The sequence below is a fragment of the Pantherophis guttatus genome, chromosome 4 (genome assembly GCF_059756535.1).
Source record: "Pantherophis guttatus breed Tessera chromosome 4, ASM5975653v1, whole genome shotgun sequence".
In the NCBI taxonomy this organism is placed as follows: Eukaryota; Metazoa; Chordata; class Lepidosauria; order Squamata; family Colubridae; genus Pantherophis; species Pantherophis guttatus.
In genome coordinates this window covers 78,665,888-78,684,466 of record NC_142066.1, presented here as the reverse complement: position 1 = coordinate 78,684,466, position 18,579 = coordinate 78,665,888, and the positions used below count along the sequence as shown (strand labels likewise).

Genomic DNA, 18,579 nt, shown 5'->3' with positions numbered 1-18,579 from the left:
AATAAAATAAAGTTACTCCTTACCTGTGCAAATCCATTGAAAGCATTGCTTGATGCCTAGGCCAAATTAGAAATTAGAAGACAGATTTTAATATCAAAGTCTTATTTGTACATGGCCCAAATGTATACATCTTTTAAAGTGAACGGAAAGAATGACAATAAAATAAAAAAATAAAAAGAAAGCACAGTGATACACTTTAATAATTGGAAGCGATGCCAGCAACATAAACTATCTAAAAGCAAAATTCTAAAACAAGATGTGGTACAAAATAAAATGGCATATTCAACAGTCAACCTCTTTGTGGTCAACTTAGCATAATTATATGGTTGAATTGTGCCATGTATACATGACTACATAGATTAGCAAAGGAAAGATAAGGAGGACTATTCATAAAATTCATATTTTATATAAAGGTAAATATCATCTAGGGAATCTCTCTTTTCTAAACTATGCTATATAATAGGGTAGGTACCTCTTCTTTATCAGCCTCAGTTTCTTGGTATAACAATCCATATCTCCGGTTAGCAATTTTATCTTCAGATAAATCTGAGCTGTTGGTCTCATTTTCTTTGGGGCTAGTGAAGTTTTCGGTGCTAGCTTTTCCTGAGTTTCCCATTTGGAACAGAATCAATGGCCTAATTATCTTGTTTGATCCACAGGTGCTAATGTTTGTCTCTTCCCCAGATGATCCTTGCTGTAAAGACGCTTCCTGATTCTGCTGCCTGGTCATTACACATGCAGTTCCCCAGCTATTGTTTAATTCTCCTAAATCTTGCATGAAACCTGGCCACAGGTTGTCCAGGTTTCCATCTAGAGAATTTTGTGTGGGAGGAAAGGGATAGGAATCATAGCTAATTGACTGGCTAGAAAACCCCCAGGAATCAGAACTAAATGCAGGATCCCAGCTATCATCCCAGGGTTCTGTCTCCAACACTTTGGGTAAACTAATGTTAGGTTCTTCAGTCACACAAAACATTTCCCTATCCACCAATTCACCTTCCATATTCTCTAACTCAGAACTACTGAAATATGCATTAGTTGCATTCTCAAGCCCATGGTGCACAGTCATATCCTTGTCAAGGGATATACAAGTAGCTTTATATTCAATATCTTTATTCTCTTGAGAGATATTAAGGCCACAATCTTCATATTTTTTGCAAAGCTCTTCTGCCTCTTTTGCTTCAAAATCATATCCAAGATTTCCAAACTCTGTAGAAAAATTGTCTTTGACTTGGAGGTTAGCAGTTCCTATAATACTTGCCATATCACTTTCCTGTGTGCATTTTATGGCCCCCTTACCCTTGCATGTTTCAGGATCCTGACAGAGGGAACACAAAGCATTCTGCATTTCAAGTTTATTATGTTCTAGAGCTGTAGAGCTGCTCATGTTCTTGAAATCTCTTCCAACTGTCTTCTTAACCATATCAGCCTTATTAAAGTCTACATCAAATTTCTGGGGACAACTATCAGTTATTGTTTCTTGTTGCCCATTTGTACATTCTAAAACGTGTCTAATTTCTACCTTGGTCTTTTTTACAGCTTCATTATCAGGTTGTCCTAAGGCCTTAAGACATTCAATTTCATTGAAGGACACCTTGAGCTTAGGATCTCTGGTGTCTACCTTTTCACATGAGTCCGTATTTATCCAGAGTAAGTCTTCTAAGCTTGGATTTGCCTCTTTTATCATTTGCACACTAAATGGCTCTCCACCCGAAAAGCTGTCAGTTTTCACTGAAGACTTCTCAGCCAAAGTTTCACTCACTAAAAGCTGATTATTCTCCACCAGATCAGTGCCATCATCTCTACTATGACTAATGTCCAGGCAGAGTCTTAGGAAAGTGGTTTCATGTTCATTTGCATAAGCTGTCCATGATGCACCATCCTCATGCTTGCCTACAGCAGGCAAAGTAGGAAAAGCTAGCATATCAGATGATTCTGCTGAGCTTTCCTCTGCCTGAAGAAAAGGCATAGGACCACCAGCAGTTCTTTCCTGGCTCTCATTGGCTGCCTTCTTGAGGGAATCTGTATCTAGGCCCGCAATGAGTGAACATAAATCAGTTTGGGGCTTGTTAAGATCTTCTGTTGACCCACTGTCTGGATTTTCCTCCATGACCAGATTACAGAGGGAATGACTTTTTGGAGAGTCAGGCTTTAAATAGGTAGGAAAGTAAAGAAAAAAACAAGATGAGCATGATAAAGGTTAGGGAGAAAAAAAAATACAGAATTCAAAATTAACTGACTAAATTAAGAAATTAATACAATTTACAATATCTGTAAGGGAAATCTACATTTGAAGGAAACAACTACTTACCGACTGCACCACCTCATTATTGGTCTGTGAAGAAAGAAAATATTAAAAAGAAAAGATCAGAGAAAATGAAGAGGATATTTCATCATGTTACTGAAAAGAAACATGTCAAATAAACCTAAAAATTCAGAGTGCATTTATAAACACCAACTAGCAATCAGAAGACACGATGAAAATGCCTTAATTTCACAACATATGAACAGACTTAACCATAGTTTCAACTGGGAAACTGTGAGCATCCTAGATCAATCCAAATCCAAAAATGCTCAGAAATTCCTAGAAGCTTGGCAACTCAAAGAAATCAGTCATCAATAAGCAAATAGAATAAACAACACTTGCACACCATTCAAAAGAGATAAAGAAAGCTACAAAGGAAACAAAAAGACCAGAATACCTCTTAACAGCAATCAATCACCCGATAAGAGGATTAACTCTGAATTAACACCAGACAAACGATCAAGCAGGAAACAATATCTTAATCTTAACAGTATGAAATCAGTCAAACAATCAGGCAGAAAACAGACTAAACAAAGAACTACCAAGCAGAAAACAACACCCCCACCATCACTGATAGAGTAATCTACAGCAGTGGACACTAACCAGTGGTCCATGGACCACTGGTGGTCCGTGAGAAAATTTTGGTGGTCCGCAGAGAAATCTTTACATTTCTCTCGAGGACCCTGGCCGAAGTTTCCCACACCACTTGTGCTTCAGCGCTTTAACTCCCAGGGACAGGATGGGGTCCTTCAGGCAGTTAACTTGGCTGCCTGTTAGTGGAGAGCTGGGGCAGTGGTGAAAATTTTCCCTACTGTTTCTGTGGGCGTGGCTTGGTGGGGGATTCCTGGCTGAGTAATCACAGTGCCTCCGCAGCAACAGATGCGCCTCTGCCCGCCTTTGCTTCCGTGTGCTGCGCCGCCTCCCACCCTGCCTAGCTGCACAGTGTGTACACGTCTGCCTGCCCTCCCAAAGCAACTCTGCCACCATTCACTTTCATTTCATGGCAGAAGAAGGAAGAAAGCGAATGGCGGCAGTGCAGCACATGCCAGATGCTCCCCTTCTTAAATGCACATCATTGCCTGCTGCGGCTGATGAAAGTGAACGGTGGCACCATGGCGGTGCTCCAGGAGGACAGGCTGGCCACGGACATCCCAGGGCTGCTGCACATGCACATGTGCATGTGCCGCAGTGCCGCCATTCATTTTCTTCCTTCTCCCACTGCGAAATGAAAGCAAATGGTGGTGGGATTTCTTCGGGAGAGCAAGTGGACGTGTGCACACTGTGCAGCCAGGCAGGGAGGGAGAGCGGCAATGGTGGTGGCCCCTTCCAAGTGCAGCGCACGGAGACGAAGTTGGGCAAGGGAGCCACGGCAGTGTGCCTGTTGCTGCGGAGGCACTGCGATCGCTCAGCCAGGGCGGCCTCAGGAGGGGCTGCATTGGCATTTCAACCCATGCCATGTCCCACTCCAACTGGCTGCGCAATTATAAATGCAGCGACCTGATCTTCAGCAAGATGAAAGGCTACCTGCACTGGCTTGGCCGGGTAAGCGCCACCACCCAGGCTGAAGGGAAAGTGCCGCGGGCTCAGCGGGGGCGCATCTGGACCTGGCCCTCTCCCCACATTGGGGGCTGCTGCCCTATTGGCCACCAGAGGCTTCTGCGCCATTTGCTCCGGTTCTTCACTGGTGGGAAGTGGTGCCGCAGCCAAGCCTCCTTCCCCCGGAGCACCAGACTCTGCAGGCCAAGTGGCGCCAGTGGTCAAAGAGAGCAGACAGGTGGCCGAGTCAGAAGCCAGTGGGCTGCTTCTTAGCCCCAAGCCCTGCAGAGCCAGCACGGGAGACATGTGGGCCCGGGTGGAAGGCAGCCTTTTCTGCAGCATCCCCCTCCCCTCTTTGGACAACCCTGCAGGGGGGGGCTCTGCCTTTGCAGAAATGGGGTGGGTGCATGTGCAGCAGCCCCAGGATGTCTGCTTGCCCTCCCGGAGCACCGCCACCGCCCTTCTTAGCCTTAGCTCATCATATGCGTTTCCACCAAGGGCCGCCTGCTCACCCTCTGGCCAGGCTGGGCTGGACACCAACCTCAGAAGGTTGTGGGGGACTGCCGGGAAGGCAGTGTGGAAGGCAGGGAAGCATGGCAGGGCTGCCGGAAAGGGAGTAGGCTACTAGCTCCCTTCTCTGCAGCCCTGCCATGCTTGCCTGCCTTTCACGTGGCCTTCCGCTAGGCTGCCTTTGCAAGCTGGCCAAAGGGATCCCAGGAAGGCTGCATGGAAGGCAGGGAAGCATGGCAGGATTGTTACCATTCCGAGCCCCAAGTGGCAGGAGACGAGGGCTGCCTTGGCGCCACCAGCTGATGCATATATACTGCGGCGAAGATGGAATGCTGATGCTGCACAAATGCAAATAGCACTTCGCTCGCGCATCTTCCAGCCATTGCCACCACCGCTTTGGCCCACTTGGGCCGCTCCACCCCCCCCCCACTGAAACAGCATCATTGCCTCATTCCAGCTGGCAAGGGCTGCGCTCCTTTTTGCACATTGCAACACCTTCAAAGTGGCACACTGCACATGCCACCCCCTGTGGCGGAGATTTACAGCCCCACCATGGGCCGGTCCCATATTCCAGAGCTGTAGTAGTCACAGGACTGGCTTTTGGTTATCCCAGAGCAACTCCTCCACCCGAGTGCACTGGCCTGCCGGGGAGCTGGTGCACCTGGGTGGAGGAGCTGCTCTGGGATGACCAAAGAGCCAGTCCTGTGACTACTACAGCTCTGGAAAATGGGACCGACTTTCCCACCAACCTCAGCAAGCCACCGTCAGTCTGCCTGTCTTCATTTTCCTTCACTCAGATTGACCAAGTTTCTTAAGAGAAGGAACACAAAAGAGGTTTCCAGACTATGTGCCTGGACCAGGCGCTTTCTCTTGGGCCTCCCACCTGGAGGCCTTACAGAAGCAGACAAGTAGGTCCGAAAGGCGGCTGAGCCTCCCCCCCCACCAGTGATCCGTGGGATTTAAAATTATGCAATTAGTGGTCCCTGAGGTCCAAAAGGTTGGAGACTCCTGATCTACAGTATATAAACAGAGCAAACCCTACTCCCTTTTTACACTGAAAATTTTACTTAGCTGGAAAACAAAATGCCTGCAAGGAAACAAATAAGCTCAAAGAACACCAAGAAGGTATTACAGATGGAGACAATGGAGCATCCAAGCCAGGGCACAGTTCATTTTAGAGGGCGGGATAATAAGCACCAGCCTATTCAACCAGTAAAATGCTTTTAAAGTGCTTCTAGATTTGAAGATGGGGGGCGGGTAGGGGATGGCATAACTCAGAGTAATCAAAATGTTTCAAGCTTTTGTTTCATGGTCAGTCTGAATGCAGATAAGGATGATTTCCACTGGATAGAGACTACTCGGTGAACTAAAACCAATAAAACCAATTAATCCAATAACATTATGTGTTTTTGAATTATGTTTGTTTAATGTTCATTTACAAATTTATGGTAGTATCTGTATCAGTAATTTGTGAATATTAATGTAACTAAAGAGTTTACATAATATTTCCATCAGTGTAGGATTCTTTAAATTGTTTTCTGAAGTCCACAATAAAGAGAGGAAAACAAGAAACAGATGAGTATTTTTTTTCCATATCAGCATAATTTCTGTCAGTATTAAAAATTGTATCTACAACGAAATTACACAGGGCTCTTTAATGTTAAAGCAGTTTATATTCTTAAATTTTGTCACTACATATTAGTAGAATAATATATAGTTTAAGAGGGTGATGTAAATATTATTTACAGATGTAATTATCAACAGATTCTATTTGCCTTTATTAAATAATCTTGCACAGCATATTTAATTTTTTCTTAAAGCAAGGCAATTTCAAAATTTTGGGGTTACTATAAAAATACAGATACAGAAGGTAACCTCAGAGACTTCTCAAACTAAATTAAAATCTGAGTACTGAAATCAACATTTAACTGTTATTCTATTACTTATTCCTTTCCCTAACTTGCCTCTCAAAATTTAGATATCTTTTTTGTGATTGACATATTTTGCACATTAAAATTACCATTGAAATATAAAACAAAAACAAGATAAAAAGAAATAAAAGCCAATCATACCGTCCACAGATCCCAAGGTAGTGTCTGAGAAGGGAAAAGAAGGACAATGTTCAAAACCTCATTTGTACATCTTTTTATGTGCTATAAAGCAAAATTAATAATGTGATTATACATTATAATCAAAGTTGGCAAAGGAGTTAGTTATAGATTAGAGCAATGGATCTGGGTGCATCATAGCCCATCCCATCCCATATTCCAAACATTTATATTTGTTTTATCCAATGAAAAGGAATTCCAATGTTATCTCTTAAAGTGTAATTCTCCAGGAGGTTTGCTGCTACTTGTGGTAAACTGGTAGCATTGTTGATAATCATAATGTCCCTGACTGAATGATCACATCCCTTAATATTAATTATTTTTTAAATTAAGAAAATAAAATAATAGCAAAAAACAAAAAAGGAAAAGAATACACAGGCATACATAAAATGAACTTTACACTACAGGCAGGGGTGAAATTCAGCAGGTTCAGACAGGTTCTGGAGAACTGGTAGCGGAAATTTTGAGTAGTTCGGAGAACCTGCAAATACCACCTCTGGCTGGCCCCAGAGTGGGGTGGGAATGGAGATTTTGCAATATCCTTCCCCTGAGTGGGGTGGGAATGGAGATTTTGCAGTATCCTTCCCTGCCACGCCCACTAAGCCATGCCCATCAAGCCACACCATGCCCACCAAGCCACGCCCAAAGAAACAGTAGTAAAAAAAATTTGAATTCCACCACTGAGTACAGATAGTCCTCAATTTACAACAGTAATTGAGCCCCAAATTTCTGTTGCTAAACAAGGCAGTTGTTAAGTGAGTTTTGCTCCATTTTATGAACTTTTTGCCACAGTTTTGCCTCAATTAAACAAATCACCACAGTTATTAAGTGAATCATGTGGTCATTAAAAAAAAGTGCCTTCCCCCAATGATTTTGCTTGTTGGAAGCCATCTGGGAAGGTTAAAACCGGTGATCACATGACCCTGGCACAGTGCAACTGTCAGAAATACATGCCAGTTGCCAAACAACCCAAAATCAATCATGTGATCATGGGATGCCACAACAATTATAAGTGTGAAAAGTAGTCACAAGTCACTTTTATCAGCGCTGTTGTAACTTAATACAACAGCGCTGTAATGGTTCAATAAAACCATTAAATGAATGGTTTTAAATTGAGAATTGCCTCTATAGCAAAAGTTGAAAAAAAACTCTGATGGCAAAAAATAGATTTCAAAAAAGTTTTTAAAAAAGATAAAGAAAAAAACATTGTAAGAAAAAGCATTCTAATATCTCCCCTTCCTTTCTCCCCTCTTTTTTCCCCTTAGCTCTAATGATACTTAATTTTTAAAATATTATTATACTTTGGTCATCTGTGATTATTACTCATTTCTATTTGGGCCACTTAGATTTTTTAAAAAAATAATTTCTCTTTTTCTTCAAAAACTATATTCTAGGTGTCCTAGCTTGCCTTGTTATGTGATATGTTTTATTTAACGAAATTATTCCTGCTTGGATTTATTAGACTTCTGCTATGAATGTATAATCAGTTTTTCTGTTGCCACGCATTCTTATATTTTTGTTTCTCAATCCTATCACAGTTTCATTTCTAAGTATATTTCAATGAACTGCTATAACAGTATAAGATAATCATAAGCATGTAAACAAGGACTTCTATTATAAAACAACATTTTAAGAAGTAGATTTAACAGCTGTTCCTATTTAGGATCATATCAGGTAAAGTATTCTTTTCCTGGATAGTATAATAATATGAAAATTTTCATTTATTAAAAAATAAATGATATTAATGACTGCTTTCTTTGTGGCCTGTTTTAACTCTGCCATGATGCCTTTACACTTTTCAGATACTTCTTTATTGACCTCAAGTGTAAGGGGAGGTTTGACAGTATCAGATCATTTACTATAAGAAGCTTCAGCTTATTTATAATGCCAGCTGAAATTGCACTATAAGATTTCTCCTCCCTGTCCCATACATCAAGTTTGAAAGCCTTCACTGATTGACTTGAGCTTTGCACACCTCATTCTGCCTATGGCCTACTTGGTCCTCAAGGTCTTCAGTATACAGTAAACAGATCCATAGAAATAGAAAAATGGGTTGCTTTAAAAGGGAAGAGATCTTATTGCACTAAATCCTTTTTTAGTTTGATTGCCTGTTAGGTCTATGCTTGCTTTTTAATGATTTATAATGTTACTTAATTTGGAAACTGATCTTGTAGTTTTCAATTTGCTGTAAGCTGTTTTCTTCTTTCATTTTATACCAAAATTTAGAGTATAACATCTCAAATCACTAAATTAGTAAAAATAAAAATAAATAAATAAATAAAATAGTTACTAGTCAGGTGTGAAATCACAATTCAATATAAACTTTTATATGCAGAGTTGATTTTTTTTAAAAAATATATCATTTTGAAACTAAACTATTACTGTTCCAGTGGTGGGTTGCTACTGGTTCGCCATGTATTGGGCGAACTGGCAGCAGCAGCAGTGGGAAGCTCCGCCCACCTACCCGGATACTTCTGCACATGCACAGAAGTGTTGCGTGCATGCACGAGCACATGCACATGCGCACCCACGCGCAAACTGGTAGCGATGGGTTTTGAAACCCACCCCTGTACTGTTCATGTGTACGAATAGTACATTTTGCTTTAGTACTCTAGAAACTTTTATTACAGAAATTTGTTTAAACAAAGGTGGCGTTATAGAGAACAAGACTGGTATAGCACCTAAGGAATCAGGCTAGAAACTTGTAAATTCTAATCCTGTATTAGGCACAAAGTCCTTGAGTGACCTTGGGCCAATCACTCTCTCAGCCCTAGGAAGGAGATAATAGCAAACCACTTCTGAAATTCTGCCAAGAAAACTGCAGGAATTGTGTCCAGGTAGTTACCAGGAGTCAAAAACTGATTTGAAAGCATGCATGCATGTGCACAAGCCCACATCCACACAGCATTTTACAAGCAGCAAAATTTGCAATCATTTTTTGAAAGATCAGATTAACAGATGTAGACAATCAGATCTTTAGTCTGATTGACAGAAGTCTACTTTCTTACATGATTTGTGATACAATGTACAGAGTGCATTTTTAAATGGCTAGGCTAGCATTGGTGGCTCCAGGTCCCAGGAACAAATGTTTAATTTAAATCTATTGTTAAGGACAGGTGTTCTGTTAATAAGTTTTTAACACTTGTAGGGTTGAAATATCATTTATTAGAAAAGTCTGAAATAGCAACATTAATAAAATTTAAAAATGAAGTGCTTTGGGAAACCTGAAACCTGGATTGATGAAATAGTTAATCTGATATGCAGCCCTACGTGGCATCAAAGCTACATATTTACCCTGGTTCTTATCAAGCCTAACATCACATTACTCAATTCTGTTATTCATTTCATTTCAAATATATGTTGCTAAACACTAAAAAAAATTCTAAATTCTGTAATCAGCATACATTTTGTAAACTGGCCAAAATTTTGCACATTTTTCATTATTGAATTTAAGCCTATTTTGTATAATTTTGTCTGCTTCTGCAGCATCTTCTAAGTTCGTGATGGCAACCTATGTGCCAGAAGTGGAACACAGAGCCATGTTGCCTGGTACACGCAGCGTCACCCATTCCTCTTCCGGATTTCCGATGCATGCGTGCGCATCGGCCAACTAGTCTTCTAGTTACTGGTGCACATGTGCACACGATGATCACCTGGCCTTCACACATGCGGCAGTGCCAGAAACCGGAAGATCACCCAGCCAGCTGATCATCATGCATGCATGCACACCAGTAACCAGAAGACTAGCTGGCCAGTGCACATGTGTGCACTGAAACTGGAAGTTCATTTCCCAGTGCGTGCATGCCCACTGGGCAGCTCCTCATAGCACTCGTGCACACTGGCCATGCTGTCGACGCCCTCATGCAGCCCCAGGACATCCACCCCCTTGCCAGCCAAGAGCACTGCCACCAGTCGCTCTCCTGCGGCCACCTGCCTCACCACCACCATCAGGAAAGGCCCTAAAGCTGCGCTGTCCAGGATCCACGTTGGAGGCCGTTCGCCCTGGCAAAGCGCCGCTGCCTCTTTGCAGAGGCAGCAGCTGCTCTTCCTCCTTCTCTTGCTGCCAGCTTTGCTGTAAAATCTCAGGGTTTGCCTTACCGGGGGGAAGAAAGGTCCTGATGGTGGGGGGAACATCCGTGGTGCCAGCAATTGTAGCCACACTCTGGAGAAGCCCCATTGAAATGCCAATACTGTGTGCATGGCGGCAGCCAGTGCAAGAGAAGGGGGATGCCTGACGCTCAACTGTGCAGCCCTGCGGAGCCATTCAGGCAATTTCCGGCATGGCCTGCGCTGGCGGGATGCATGGCTTGGCTACATAACTTTGCCAGTGCCACTGCCAAGGTTGCAGGGCTGCAGAGAGGCAAACGACCTCCAACGTAGATCCTGGGCAGTGCAACTTCGGGGCCTTTCTTGATAGTGGCGGCAAGGCAGGCAGGCGCAGGGGAGTGACTAGCCAGAACTAACCACCCACTGTGTTTTGGGTTCCAGGTTGGGGCAGGGGGCATGGGCGGGGGACACACAAAAAGGGAGCCAGAACCTGAGTTGGCTGGCTGGGCTCCATGTTTTCCTCCTGTGATAGAAATCCCATGGGAAAGCTTTCAAAAACCTCAGCTTTGCATCTGTGCTTAGAGCCGCTCTTTGCTGTCCTCCATTGTTCGAGTTTCAAGTCACAAGGTGTTCTTTGTGCTCTCCTTCCGATTATTTGAGGGGGGAAGGGGGAAGAACGGGGAAGGGGAGGTCGCAGCTCGCAGGAGGTGTTTGAAAAACTCACCCTGCTTTTTTTTGCCTTTAGATGCAGCCACGCATCGGCCGCTCTCGGCTTGTGCGCTTGGAAGCCCACTTGGGGCTTCACCACTTGGAGCATGCATGGGGCACATGTGTGGGGTGTGGGGTGGGGGATTGTGCACACATATGCAGGATGCATTGCATTATGGATGCCGGCACACACATGCACTGTCACGCACGCGCACACACACTTTTGGCACATGACGACAAAAAGGTTAGCCATCACTGTCCTAAGCCATTGCAAATCACTGCAAATTATATTAGCCAACCATATCAAAAATTTCCTTTTAATTATTACACTTCTTTATAACCCTTAATATAAGAGTCAGCAACTTGCTTTTAATAAATTAAAGCCACATTTCTAGGTTCTCACAGGATTGTGGTGTAAAACAACCCTGATTATGGAGCACATAGTATCATAATAATATAATATTTAAAAAAATACCTGAGATATTGGGGAATGGGTTACCACAGTAGATGCATTATCAGGCTTGAAAGGATCAAAGTCCAAATCTAACAAAGACTCTTCTTTTTTAGGATCAGGAGCTTCATTCTGTTGGAATTACAACACTTTAAAAACATTTTTAATAGGAATGTACAAATAATTTTTCTCATAAAATATGCATCAGGGCAAATAATAAGGAAAGAGATTGGAATTCAGTGGCATTAGTCCATTTAGAATATAGGAAGTTGTCATGGATATAACAGGAAATGGATAAGATAGCAGACTTTTTCTGAATTAGCTTTCAATTGTTTCATGCAAGCCATTTTGTGAGGAATTCATGAATGATTTCATTAGCCCCAAGCTCAGATTCAGTTAATACTTCATCATGTGTGTATTTTCCTTTAAATAAATACAATGTTAGGACTAAGGATCATGGACATTTACATAGCCAGTGCTCATCTTGGACAAATTTTAGTCATGCTCATCCGAGCACAGAGTGTTTGTGGGATTCACTACCAAATGCCACCAGGTATTTGTGAACTAGAGGTTTCATCCCCAAATGTATAAAACAGTCTCAAATTAATGGAAATATTTTGTCAGTGACTAGAACAACTTATTCTATGTTTCACAGCTTGTATATGAGTCATTCTTATCATCTCCATTCAAAAAATGTGTCCAGTGTTCCCAGTCAACATTGCCAAGGTCTTTTGGTTTGGGATGAACAAGTTGTAGTATTATCCATCTGAATACATAACGCTGGAGAAGACTGATACATTCAATCTCAACTCACCTGAGAAGGCGTTGTCACATTTATTTCTGGAACAAAGTTATCATCAAATAAACTGATGATATTTTCTTGTTGCATGTCTACTGTTGGTGTGAGTTTAGGCAGTGGTGGGACAGGAGGTCCTTTCCTCTGCTGGAAAAAAAATTAGTATGTTTGAAAGATTAAATGATATATCAAAAGTATACACCATAATAATAATTATTTTTTCAGTGTTTCAGAACTAGGACTGGCAATTTCTATATCATTTAAGTGTAAAACATTACTGTCTTCAAGCTTTCTTCAAGTGACATTGTTTCTTAGTTCATAGAATGTCACAGCAAGTAAAATACATATTTTTTTCTTGTATTAGTCAAAGATGGGAACTTTAATACCTTCTTTTTATTTTCCAATCTGGGAAGAATTCTTTTGCAATTCTTCAATTATTTATCTGAAGGACTGATGCACACTCCCTTTGTTTTATTTACTTGGTTTTTGTTATTCTACCATATCTAATGGAGTCTTTGTTTTATACAGGTAATCCTTAATTTATGACCACAACTGAGCCCAATATTTAATTGTCAAGCAAAGCAATTGTTAAGTGTGTTTTGCCACATTTTATGACCCTTTTGCCATAATTGTTAAACGAATCAGTGCAGTTTCCTAGTAAACTATGAAGTTGTTAGGTGAATCTGGCTTTCCCCATTGCCTTTGCTTCTCAGAAGGCTGGAAGGTTACAAATGATGGTTACATGAAAACTGGTCGTAAGTCACTTTTTTCAGTGCTGTTGTAACTTCAAATGGTTACTACACAAATGCTTGTAAGTCAAGAGTATTTATACAGCATAAAATATAGTATTAAATTACACAACAAATATTTTAAAATACCAAAATTGTATTCATGTAGTTATCTCTCTCTCTTCCCCGCCCCCCACAAGTTTTTTATTTTATTTTACATATACACATCAATGCATGAACAGTGTAGCACCTGGGTGTCATACATTTTGATGCAAATAATAATAATAACATTAATCACATTTGTTACGTTCATCAGACTTATATAATTCTAATGTTAATACACATATTTGTATTAAGTTATAGTGCTTCATTATTTAATTATTCAATGTTTCAATATATTATTTTAATGCCAATCACAATATTGTTTACACATACATAATAGTTCCATTGTTCAATTTCTAATCTTCCCTCTAATTATTGCTTTTAACTCATTATAAAAGAATGTGTATATTAATAATCCCCCTCTCTCTTATTTCTATCTCCATTCTAATTTTTAATCATGCCACCATTATATTTTTAAAAATACATTACCTTTTTACCCCTCATCTCTTATCCAGATTAATACTTTAATTCTTGTTTACTTTCATTTTAATAAAAATAATAATATTAATCATATTCATTACATTCATCAAGCTAATGTAGTTCTAATATTAATACACATATTTACATTAAGTTATGCTTTCCCATTATTTAATTATTTGATGTTTCAGTATATTATTCCAATACCAATCACAATATTATTTAAACATACATACATACTAATAACACCATTCAATCTCTAATTTTCCAACCTTATTATTGCTTTTATTTTATTATATAAAAGTGTATATAATGTTTCCCCATTTACTTATTTCTCTCTGTATTCTAGCTTTTAATCATGCCACCCTTATATTAAAAGATCATCATCTCTTGCCTGCATTAATATTTTAATTATTTGCTTTTTGACTTGCCTTCCATATTCCTCTCTTAAATCTTTGTTTCTGTCTGCATCCACAGCCTGACTTTCTCCCATCTCTACATTCTTCCACTGTCTAGCTTTCACAGTAACTGCCCATACCCCTTCTCCTTTTCAAAAATATCTTCCTGCGTCTCCAAATCTCTTTTTAAAACTCTTAAAGTATTTTCCCCTTGTTTCATTTCATCAGTCGTTATTATTTTTATTGTTGTCTCCTTATCTTCTTCTTTTATTTGCTGACTCATCTGTTTTGTTTTTTCCTCCGTTCTTTCTGTTGGCTCCTCCCTTTCCTGGGCTTCTTGATCTTTTCTCATTGTCCCTTGTATTATATTGTCCAGCTTTCCCTCTATGCCATGCATTATTTCCTTCATCTCCTTGTGATTTCTTATTATAATGTCTTTTATACTTTGACACATTAACACCATATCTTCCAAAGTTCCACTCATTCGCCCTGATGGAGCATTCTTTCTTATTTTAATAAGTCCTGCTCTTATCCAGTAGTCCAGGAACCATATATTCAACCCTTAAATTAATCCTTCAGTTCCCTTTAAGTAGTCCAGGGAATTGCTCAAAATCTCTTTAAATCCTCTTTATAAATTCAATCCTGTATCATAACATTCAGGAGTCACTTTAATTAGACATTGCTTGTTCTCACATTTAAATCTCCAATAAAGTAGATGCATATAACTCAGTAAAGATCTTCACAATCCTCCAGATGAGTATTGTTTATTCCATATCCAAAGTCTTGCCAAGCTTGTAAATATATGTTGAATTTCCTTTCATCAGCAGGTGGCGCGCTCAGCTTAAATTTCAATGTTATTACAAAAGTAACCAATTTCAATCCAATTTGATTTTAATTCAATTTATAAAAGCAGGGTTAACTTTTTTTTATATTGAAAAGTTTTTATTTTTTTATAAACAAACATACATACAATATATAATCAATCAATCAGTGTATCATCTGAATACATCTTTTTTCCTCTTACTCCTCCAATATTTATCATATCTTAATATTATCATGTCATTTGTTGTAACATTTTCCCCACATTTACTTTTATATTGGTACCTTTATCTATTCAAAAATTTTATCCCAACCCAACCCTCCCAACCCTCCACACCCCCACCCTCCGACTTCCCAGAGCAAAAACAGGGTATAACATTTAACAAGCAAAAACTAAAATATACTAACCTACTACAAGTTTTAAAACTCCTCTTTTACAAATTCATCAACCACCCTTTTGTAAATTCTCAAAATCAATTGGGTTAAATTCTTTCTTCCTGAATATAAAAGCCTTTTTCTTGATATATAATCCAATAACTTTACCAATAATACAAGCATTAACAAACACTAATAATTTTCATTTTCATCCCTCAAACACCTTTCTTTTTCAACATTGCTCCCTAATAAGATTCTAAATTAAACATTTATCCTCTTTATTCCTTCATAAACCAATTATCTTTCTAACTATTCAGCATTAAAAATTCTAAATTAAACATTTTAAAACTTTAAACATTTTATCACCTATACCTTTTAAAATAATATAATCTTATATTAAACATTTTAAAAACCTCTTAATGCATCAATAAGACCTTCTTAATTCATTTCTCAAAATATAAATTCCAAAACCTTCAGGAAACTATCTCTTAAATTTTTAATTAACCATTTCTATATTTTTTCCAGTCCTCCTTCCTCAATCAACATTACTCCCTAATAAAGTTCTAAATTGGACATTTATCCTCTTTAATCCTTCATAAAATTAAACATTTTAAAACTTTAAACATTTTATCTCATATACCTTCTTAAAATACTATAATCTTATATTAAACATTTTAAAAATCTCTTAATACATCAATAAGACATTAAGTCATTTCTCAAAATATAAATTTCAAGCCCTTCAGAAAAATATCCCTCAAATTTTTAATTAGCCATTTTAATACCCTGATACCTCTTAAAAAGCTATCATTTTTACCTCGATAACTCTTTAAAATCTATCATTTTTATAACCAAAACCAATTGTAATAACACACTATATTATTATCTTAGAGTAAACTTTAAAAATACAAATTTAATTAAGCTTCTCAGCCTATAGCCAAAATCCTCCCCTCCCAAAAAAATTAATCTTCAATTCTTCCCTTCTTTCTGTATTTTTTCCAGTCCTTTTTCTTCGATAATTCTTTCTTCTTCAGCATTCTCCTCCTCCTGCTTTTATTTTCAAAAATTTTAAAATTTGGATTTGAGGTTGATGTGTCTTTGAAAGTTTTTGTAAAGTTATTTTCAATAATACTTTCTCCTTCAGCATTGCTCCTCCCCCCGCTTTTATTTTCGAAAATTTTTGGATGTAGATTTGAGACTTATGCATCTTTGAAGATTGCTCTCTCCTAAAAGTTATCTCCTTCATTTTGAAGCCTCCATTTCGACTCTTCCTGCTTATATAATCAATCACTTCCTCTCTTAAAAGTTGATTATGTCTGTAAAACCAAGAACTGTTGCGATAAAGTTTATCAGTCTGCAGGAAAGAGTCTATTTGCTGCTTTTCAATTAACTGCGTAGAAGCCTCTGTCAAAACTTCTGTTTTCAATGTGGTAACTTCCATTGTATCTCTGACAGACTCTTTTCCCTGCTCCAAAAACAAATTAATTTGATTTCCTTCCTCTTTTCCAGCCAGCAAATCATTTTTGTTCTCCAGATTATAATTTTGAAAAGTCCTTTCAATTGATTCCAGTATAGCAGAAGTATAGAAATTTAAAAGTTCTTGTAAAACCTCTACAGTCACAACTTGTGAATTTGCTGGCTCATATAGTAATGATCCTCCATCCTTAATGTCAGCCATATTTCAATTCCCAGTTTAAGTTTGTTCAGCTATCAGGTCAATAAATCCAATAATTTTCCACTCAATTTAGAGGTATAAAGTAGTTAAGGTCAATACCATAGCCTTTTTCAATTCACTAGCACTTTAAATCTTTTTCTTGTCATGTAATCTGGTAGCTTTTACAATGTTGCAGCTTTAACGATCACTTTCACTTGTAAGTTTCATTTTAAACGCCCTTAAGCGCCATCTTTTTTCCTTTTTCTTTTAAATGGAGTTAAACTTTAATACTTGCATTTTCTGTTCTCCTGATTTGCTCTGCCAGCATCCAGATTCGAATTTTCTCATAGTCCTTAAAATTGCGTTGCTGGTGTGGTCGCGACCCCTTGTTCTGCTTAAAGCAGAATCGTCCCGGATCCGGAGCACTGAAGGGCTTTCAGGGAGCTCTCACCCTGCAAACCCCAGCCTTAAAAAAAAGCCTGGGGGTCTAGGGGAGCTCTACCCAGACCCTTGTGCTCTTCTCTCCCCCTTTTTCCCTGGGGGAGAGTTTCGAGCCGCTAGAACAGCTGATTTTCGCTGTTCTAGCGGCAAACGGAATCACAGGGCTGGAGCTCCTAAAGGAGCGTCCATTCAGGGAACGCGGAGCCACCGGAAGTCCAAAGCAGGGTTAACTTTTTAAGTACATAGTTCCAGCATTTTAAAATGCCTTCCCGAAACAAGACTTTCCTAATTTCCAAATCCAATTTCCTGTATTTTTTAAAAAACTGTTTTCTTCCCTTGATCTTTTTCCAATCTAGTATTTTTCTCAAAATGCTCACTTGCTGCTTAACAAGTAGCTCTGAGCAAATAGTTCTCCTGGATTTTTTCTTTTGGGGTTAAGATTTCGAGTGAAAAGGAATCCTCTCACCCAGTTCCAGACACTGTTCACTAACTCCACTCCAGCACTGGTCTTAGCTGTTTCTCAACTGTCCCAACTTCATGGCAGCCATCTTTTGGCTGCCTCTTCTTCTCATCATGGCTGAGAGGGAAAAGAAAGCCCTGGGCCAGGCAGGAGAGATGCGACTCTCTGCAACCTCACAGGGCACCCTGCTTTGCTTTGATGCCCTTACAGGGCAGCTTTGGCTCCTTTGAGAGCCCACCAACAGGAAGAACTCGGCACAGGAGAGCGGAGACCCACTCTCCATGGATGATCCTGCCGTGACATCAGCCAGAAGTTCCATGTAGTTATCTCTTAATCATTGGAAGTTCTGCTGAACAGCTCCAATTTCACTATACCCCTCAAAATTGGCAGAACTAGTTTGTGCTGCTAGCTGGGGAATTTCATATCATAAAGTCCCCAAATTTGAAAAACACTTCAGTGCTTTTTCTCTGGATCAAATCTGGGTGACAGCACAGGACTGCAGAGGAAAGGGGAATGAAAAAGATCTCTCAGCAATATTATCAGAGTCTCTTGCTTGTTATAGCACAAAGATGGTCAATTAGCCAAGGAACATACCCTCACAAATGGCTTTCATCTTGCAGACACTCCACCAATGAGGCAGGCAGAAATTGGGCTATGGTTAAGGATA

General features: G+C 39.4%; 1 protein-coding gene across 6 annotated transcripts in view; it reads right to left on the bottom strand.

Moving 5' to 3' along the window:
- AMPH (amphiphysin) overlaps positions 1-18,579 on the bottom strand; it is a 183,810-nt gene that overhangs the window by 29,409 nt on the left and 135,822 nt on the right. For 4 of the 6 annotated variants that reach the window (XM_034413368.3, XM_060686129.2, XM_087892432.1 and 1 more), the window contains 5 exons: positions 12,480-12,608; positions 11,690-11,797; positions 6,424-6,447; positions 2,312-2,335; positions 24-56 (listed from right to left, as the gene is read on the bottom strand). In XM_034413368.3, the coding sequence (XP_034269259.1) occupies positions 24-56; positions 2,312-2,335; positions 6,424-6,447; positions 11,690-11,797; positions 12,480-12,608 (318 nt within the window). Of the gene's footprint in view, positions 1-23; positions 57-472; positions 2,150-2,311; positions 2,336-6,423; positions 6,448-11,689; positions 11,798-12,479; positions 12,609-18,579 lie in introns of all 6 variants that reach the window. The other 2 variants (XM_034413533.3, XM_034413449.3) reach the window with 2 other exon arrangements.